We start from the raw sequence: 8,762 nt of genomic DNA, 5'->3' as shown, positions 1-8,762 counted from the left end.
AAAAAAAAATCTACACAAAATCTTAAACTCAAATCCTAATAATGGGTATGTATATACATAAATTAATACAATAAAATTATTCATTATTATTTACCCAAATTAATCTCATCTTCATTCTCACGGCTATGAACCCTTATGAATGGTGCGTGAGAGAGGCAGTATGGATAAATGATAACAACACACTATTAGTTGCACTTTGACAATGATCGAAAATCATTCTATATTCTTTTAAAAAATTGAGACAAACGATATTGTTAACGGTCCAAAATTTCTATCATCCAAAAAAAATCATGAAAATTCAAAATTTTAATAAAATTACAACAACTACCCAATGTAGAGTATAATTTCAATTATTTACATCCAATGAAAAAATTTGTCCACAAAACCATAAAGCCAACTCCTAGTAATTGGTGTAAATATACATATTTGAATAAAAGAATACAACAATACCCAAATTAAAATTTACATCCCAAAAACCCATCAAGAATTATCATCTCCCTCAATTTTATCAGTACCAAACAAACGAGGGCAATTATAAACAGAGCAAAACGATTGCAAAACCAATAACCCCAAAATCAAAAGCGTAGCAATTAGAGTCAAAATCCTCCAAGAACTATAAACATATTTCTTAATTATCCTATTGGCCTTCACTTTGGGCTTCTTTTGATAGTATTTGTTAACACCATTTATGGCTTGATCGAGCTCTTTTGCAGGGCTTAATCCAATAGAATAATTGTTAGCCATAATCCCATTGAAAAGCATTGCAATTTCTTCATCTTTCTTAATCATGTCAGTGATAAGAAGAATTTTTGAATGTTTGAGGATTTTGACATCCTCTGCTGTGTCAATGAAATTGTTCATTAAATGTAAGTAGCGAGTGAAAACCATGGAATGAGGCATTGCCATGGCTTCATATGCAACTAAATTTCGTAATATTACTTCTGAGTGTGCACTGATTTTGATCACTGGGAGGAAGAATGTGACGGTTTCTGCATCGAATTTTATTGTTTTGATGCTTGTGCTCGCTTTGAACCTAACTCCTGTAAATTCATCCAATAATCTCAATTTTTTCATACTAATATACCAATTTTAATGTTTAAGGATTAAAATTCAACCATTAAAAACAAATATTTTGAAAGTTTTTTTAAAAGAAAAACTTAAACAAAACTCTAGAATCAAAATAAGATTTAAACCAACTTTTTATTAACACTTTTATCTATAGAATGGGTTGAAGTATTTTTAGACTAAGCCTAATTGTTTCATGCATCATTTTTCAAAAATAGAAAAATAAGGAAAACTATTTACATCAAATAATAAAATTTTGATCTTTTGTTGATAGAAATCTATCGATATTTTTTTTTGCTATTTATGTCAATACTTTGATTTTTTTTTTTTTTTTTTTTTCCATTTGTAAGAATTTTCCTTCTTTTATATATATATATATATAAAATAAATGTACATTTTTGGTCTCTCGTTGAAGTTTAGATTTGGTTGCATTTGAATTTTTGAGTAAATAAATTACATAATATAGCCTTTAGGTTTGAAAATCTCGTTTTTTAACCTTACCTTTGACACCTTTGTTTTTTTCATCAATTTTAATTTATGTGATGTACAATACTTCTCATTAATTATATATATATCTATAATAATAATATGTGGAGTGAAATAAATTAAATTTTTGACCTAAGATCGAAGTCAATAGTATAAACTTTGTGTTAGATAATAGTATTATTTCAATTTTATGCTTATGACTAAATGTTGTTCAACTTCATTCCTCTCTATATATAGTTCTATTTTTTTAAAGAAAAGAATAACATTTGTAATTAGGGAATTTTTTTTTTTTTAATCCTAAGTTTTGCATCTAGTTTTCATTTGGTTTCTAGATTTCAGAATATTACAAGTTCAATATTTAAGTTTTGAGTTTGGTTTCAATTTAATTTGTATGATTTTACAATGCAACAATTTTACTTTTGAGATTTAAGTCTTGTTTCAAGTTTCTAGATTTACACTTTTAATCTCGATTTTTCACTCATTACTCATTCTAATTTCATTTTTTACGTTAATCACTATTGAATAATTAAAAATAGGTTTAAATCCTATTTTGGTCTCTAAACTTTAAATCTTATTTTATTTTGGTCCTTAAACTTTCAAAAATATTAATTCTAGTTCTTGAACTTTTAAAAAATGCTTACTTTGGTCCTTAGTATTAATATTTCATTAACTCTTAAACATAATAGTAATATAGCTCATATTTTTAGATGATTAGACTGCCAAATAAGTTAGTCATTCTAAAAAATCTAGGGTTTTAATTTTGAATTAGATTGTAAAACAATTTTTTATAGGAGATTTTAAAAGTCATTTTGGATCTAAAATTTTGGTTGTTCACTATTTTAACATATTGGTTGTTGATATTTTACTTCACCTTCATCTTTCTCAACCCATGCTAAATATAATTTCATCCCCAAACATATTTTATCTTTAAAGAGTTAACACAATTTTAATAGCAAAGACTAAAATAAATACTTTTAAAAGTTCAAGGATTACAACATATATTTTTTAAAGTTTAAGGACCAAAATAGAATAAGATTCAAAGTTGAGGGATCCAAATATATTTTAAAGAAAATTTCAAAATTAATTTGAAGATAAATTAGTAAAACTTATTATTAATTATAGTTCGTGAAATCTAAAAATAATTTAAAACAAAACTCAGATCTACACAAGTAAAATTAAACATTTTCAAACATATAAACTAAATTAAAAGATTAAAAATATAATATTTTAAAATTTAAGAAAAACTAAACTCAAAATTCTCACCTGTATCGAAAAGCTCGGAGGCTGTCGGAACTTTAACGCCGGCTTCCATTAAGGGCGTTTTATCTTCTATTCTGTTTCCATCCTCACCGGAAACTTCTCCCATCGGTGAAACCAATCCCCCCAAAACCGGCAACACTTCCATTAAACGTCCAATAAATTCAAAAACCTTCTTAAAATTCCTCAAAATATTTACACTATCCACTACCAAATTCCACAGATAATTATCCTTCTTCAAAGATGACCTCGAATTACCAAATTCATTACTATAATAATTATTATTATTATTATTCCTCGACGCCGCGGTCGCCATCTCCGCCTCCGCTTCATCGGAGCATCCCAAATCCTCTGGCAAAATCATACGGTGCAAAACATCCAAAACATGTGCACAATCAATAAACCCGCCGCCGTCGCCACCACCACCGCCGCCGTCCAAAGGGGAAATTTCAGAACAAAATCCGACCAAAACAGAGTCAAACAAATCATCCCATAATTTATTACTTTCCTCGCATTGAATCATCCCAAAATAAATCTCTTTTAAAACAAATAATGGAATCTGATTCTCTAGCTTAATAATGTCTCGCACTACAACATCGTCATTACTCAATATATTTTTACCTCTCAAGATTAAAAAATCATGGTAATTTTTGAATTTTGAGTAAAGAAAATCGAGCAAGAAAAGGCCATCAATTGTCATAATGAGAGCCAGAGTATCGGCGTCGAGATCTAAACGGCGGTGATAAGAAGCACGAATTTGGAGGTCAAATTGGGAAAGTCGAGATAAAAAAGATTGGAAATTGAATTGTAAATTTTTGTTTGAAACATTCATTAATTTGTAACGCTCCATATTATCATAAAGTTCTTGTGAGAAATGATGGTAAGGGCCTAAAGCTAAGAATTGTGGGGTATAATCTTCAGGTTTTGTAGCACTAAGGAATTTCGGGACAATGAAAATTGAAGAAGAAATGTGGGATTTTTGGTTATTATTCAGCTCTTTTTCTATGATGTTGTTTATGTAAATAACCCACCTTTTTTCCCCTGATTTTGATCGGACTATTGACGTCGGATTCTTCTTCCCTTCCTCAACATCTAATGCTTTCATGATGGACAAACCAAACCGATCGCTTTGTATGACTTTTCTAAAAATCTCGTAAAAATAGACGCGTTGAAATCTATTTATATATTTAGTCAATCAATATCGAAACTTAAGGATTTGTTCGAATTGACTTTCTAAATACCTTGAACTTTTTGAAAACTTGTGTTACTTTTATAGGTATGTTATGTACGTAAATCTTACTCACCTATTTTTCTCCTTTTATAGATGTGATGAGGAGATTGGAAAATTCAAGGATGGTAACCAATTATTATACGTAAAGTTTGGAATATATAATTTTTTTTCTTTATTCATTCAAACTTGGCATTTGTTAGTCAATTCAAAGGAAAATGTTAGATTATATATATATATATATATATATATAACTATTTAAAACTCAAGTGGGAAGGAATGATTAGGTCTTTTTTGGATTGAGGTTTTACTGTAACACTATTTTATTTTGTAAATACCCACGTTTTTTTTTGTTGGGAAGGGAGGAAATATTCACGTTTATGTTAATACTTTTTAGGAAAAAAATAAATAAATAAAAGTACAAATAAAATCCAAATATAATGTTGACTTCAAAGTTAAACCTTATTCTTCTTATGTATCAATATTATCCATATTCATACGTGAGTTTAGAAGTTTAATTAATCAAATGCATGACAAGTTAGAAAGTGAGGTTGAAGGATATGACTTGACTCACGCTGCGGACGATAGCACTTAGACAAGGTAAACGATAGCGTCAAAGATGGACGATAGTGTTTGTGGAGGTAGACGATAACGTCTGCGGAAGGTAAACGACAGCTTCAAAAGATAGGCGATATCGTGTAGACGACTGCGACAAGAGGTAGACGATATCGTGTAGATGATAGCGTCAGGAGGTAGACGATATCATATAGACGATAGCGTCAGGAGATAGACGATAGATGATATCGTGTAAACGAATGCGACAGGAGGTAGACGATATCGTGTAGACAATTGCGATAGAATGTAGACGATAGTATCAGAAAAGATAAACGATAGTTTCAATCAAGTAGACGATAGACAGTAAACGGCAGTGACAAACCAACTTTTCCTTTATGATTTATTGTATTTGAAATGTACTTAGGTGATTATTTATACAATATTGAATCCCTAATTTGGGAATGCAAAAATAACTCAACAAATACAAATGGTTTATATATTTGGTTGTAACTAACCTATTCCTTTGGTAAGTCCTATTTTTTTTTTGGTAGATAGACAAGACTTTATGTGTTGGCATCCTTAATATCCTTAACATGATAGCTACCCATTCGTGTTATGCTTTGTTTCAAAAATAAATTATGGATATATAATGGATTACATAATTACACTAAGTTTATCAATCAAAATTTTCGTAATACAATAATTATGAGAGATGTTTTATCTTTTTTTTTTTTTAATTTTAACTTTTTGAAGAGTCAAAATATCATGGAGATTTCTAAAATAGCTGACACGTGGACTAAATAGTTTTATTTATGTCATTTTCTCGGATCATTTTTTTTTCAAAATGGCTGCCAATACCGTTTTCTCAAATAACAAGAACAAGAAATATTCAAATTTTAATTAATTAAAAAAATTGTATATAGAGGTAATTCAAAGTCCTAATAACATTGTCAAGGGAGAGAAAATTTTAAATGGGAAAACGGCTTTGTTTGTGACGTGACTTGCAAGTATAATTTTTGAAAAACAATAAAATAAAAGTTTAACCATAGTACAATTAATAAATTGATCATTTAGAAAGGTATAAACATAGAATAACAATAAAAAGACAAGTTTATCAAAATAATAATAATAATAATAATAATAAATAAATAAATAAAAGAAAGTAAAAAGACAAGGGTATAAAATTGTTGTCTGGTTTTTTAGCGTATTCATGTGGGTTTGTCTGAAATAGCAAAACATGTTTATTTTATAATTATGGCTAAATAGGTAATCATATTTTTGTCTCTAGAATTTTATTCTGATTTTTGTTTTTGACTCTGCATATAAAGCTAGTTTAGTCCTACTTAATTTTTATTAAATATTTAACAAAAATATTTAAATATGGCATACTAGATGTAAATTGTAGATTAACATATTTGTCTATGTAGACATTTACTTTATGAATAAAGTAATTAATTAAACATATTTTTATTAAATAATAACAAAAATTAATGTGAATGGACTATAGTGATTTATTTTGCAAAGTATATTTCTAGTGAAATAGAATGTTTCAAAGCAGAACCAAAATTCTCAATTTTAAATCTAATAGATTAAACCCCTTTTAAAGAAATCAAATATATTAAAAGATGTAGCTATTAGGCACAAAATTGAGACTAGTGAGATATTTTAAACTTTCAAGGGCCTATTAAATGAAAAATTGAAAATTGGAAGGCTTATTAGATACTTTTTAGAGTCCAATATCATTTTTAACACAAATTTAAAAGTCTAAAAATTAAATTTATAATTTAATCTTTAGAATATTATTTTATGAAGAACTAAAATGTGAAAGTTAATGGATATCTCGAAAGAAAATATAAAATATAAAATTTTATTTATGTTGTAAAATAAGAACAATACAAGAGCAAAATAAACACAAAAGAAGTAAATTAGATAGCAAAGTAGAAAAAATAATAGAATTCAATTGCGGTGTGTACCATACACTATATTTATAGGATATGAAGGGTGTATGTTACAACATGGAATTTATGAAATCTCGTAACTTATATATATTATAGATATTTTTACTAAATATTATATTTATCATAATTTAATACATAATTAGTTTTTTTTTTTTTTTTTTTTTTTTTTTTTTTTTTTTTTTAAGTAGTAAACAAGTGTGGAAGAGCAAAGATTTGAACTTAATTACAACCATAAAGAACAAGTGGATATGTTCACCATTGCGATAAACTCATATTTACAAACATAATTAGACCAATGAATAAGCATCTCACGTTTTATAAAAAAGTTAAATATGGTTCTTAATAATAATACATTTTATAGGTATGTATTTCATCAATTTTTTAATGATTTAATGAAAATGTTATTTTACTCTAGTCAATGTTAAGCCCTTAGAAATAGTAATAATCAAGATTGAAATATTGACATGTCAATAAAATTTAATAACACACTATTGTTTGGTGTCAAATTTGCAAGTTGAACAACAAATGAACATAATGATCAACCATTATGAAAAAGCAATGGGATAACTCCCCACTCGAAATACGGATGTTAAACGAAAAATATTGACAAATACTGTAACAACAAAAATACTAATAACAAGAAAAGACACACATAAGTTGGTAACCCAGTTCGGTGATAATCCACCTACGTCTGGGGGGTTAATCCATCAATATTAAAGAGTTAAGCAGTTTACAACATAGTACTTATATGTAATATACGATCAGTACAATGACTCACATAGAGCTCAACTCACTGACCACCTAGGCTCCCCCTAGATGTAAGACTCTCTCTCAAGTGTACTTAGGTCCCCCTAAGTTTGATAATATTAGTGTTAAACACTTCGGCTTCTGACAGTGTGTGAGACTTCTCTAAGATATCTTTCCCTTAGTCAATGAAATCCCTTCATTGATGGATCTTAGAATCCCCCTAAGATGGAGAACTCCTTCTCTGGAACTGAGTCTTAGGCTCCTCTTAAGACTGGAAATTTCTTCTCTGGCAGCAATGACTTAAGCTCCCCCAAGACCGTGATTTATTCCAAAGTGTTGCACTTTAACGGATGAGAAACTTGCACAATGGAATAATGAGTAACTAGAAAGAACACAATGTAGAACGATTCAGTCGTCGAACATAAATCGTATTGCTCAATAAAACAAAATACGACTGACCTAAATGGACAACATAATTCTCTTTAAATAATCAAATCCAAGAAGGGAAACAAATCCCCATTTAGCAAAGGAAAGTCGTGCTTCAATAAAGGAAATTATCGAACGAAATATTACAGCCAGATATTTTCATATAAGAAAAATATTCTGCAGAAAGATACTCTGTTGTCATAAACAGATGTTAAGACTTTATTTAAGACATTTGCAGAAACCACTACCTTAGAAAAATATAAAGCCAATTAAACAAATCTCCAACAAACTCCACATTTGGATTTTTTTTAAATATTTTTTTAATAGGAAAATAAAGCAAACAACCATCCATCAATAAAATAAAGATGTTTGAAATAAAAGATGTCTTAAAGACTTGACAAAAAGAATAACATCACGATAACAACAGATAACAAGCCCAAACATAAAGGACTTCCGGAACAAACCAAACCAAACCATAAACCAAGTGACGAACAGATTTAATAGAGTCTCAAACAATAATCTAGAGGTAGAACCAAACACAAAAAACCACATCCAAACACCCCCTTTTGACTGTAAAAAAAATATATATATATATCTACTCCTTGGTTGAGAAGAGGAAGCTCCTCCATCTCGAGACAAGACAAACCACATAATCTATAGTGAAGGAACGAAATTTTCCGTGGAAGTGTATGAACGTCATGCAATTTGAATTAAATTTGTACACAGAAAAATTAAAAAGAAAAAAAAAATCAAAACAGGATAAACAATTAACTCCTAAGCATGCTTTTCTTACGAGAAATTGAGGAAGAGAAACTTACCCTTGATGAACTTTCCTTTTTCATGTAGCTGTTGGGGTTGATGCCCTAAATCTTGTAAGATTCTGTAGTTTGTAAACACTGTATGAACAAACATTTGTGATGGAATAATATGAGATATTTTCTTCACTGTTGTCTATGAAATATGAGATATATTATTTGCATTAACCACAAACCAATAAACTAAGATCCCTGGTTATCGTTGTGACTTAAGCATATATGTGG

At 28.7% G+C, this 8,762-nt stretch overlaps 1 protein-coding gene across 1 annotated transcript; it reads right to left on the bottom strand.

The window, feature by feature from the left end:
• Window positions 1-480: 480 nt before the first annotated feature.
• On the bottom strand, window positions 481-3,913 carry LOC120084050 (putative UPF0481 protein At3g02645). The gene is made up of 2 exons (XM_039039951.1): window positions 2,815-3,913; window positions 481-1,040 (listed from the first exon to the last, which is right to left on the bottom strand). Exons 1-2 carry the CDS (start codon window positions 3,911-3,913, stop codon window positions 481-483), a joined length of 1,659 nt encoding a protein of 552 aa, XP_038895879.1.
• Between the last annotated feature and the right edge of the window lie 4,849 nt (window positions 3,914-8,762).

This window comes from Benincasa hispida, chromosome 8 (assembly GCF_009727055.1).
Source record: "Benincasa hispida cultivar B227 chromosome 8, ASM972705v1, whole genome shotgun sequence".
In the NCBI taxonomy this organism is placed as follows: Eukaryota; Viridiplantae; Streptophyta; class Magnoliopsida; order Cucurbitales; family Cucurbitaceae; genus Benincasa; species Benincasa hispida.
Note: the sequence above shows the minus strand (reverse complement) of the source record. Positions and strands in the feature narration are given on the sequence as shown.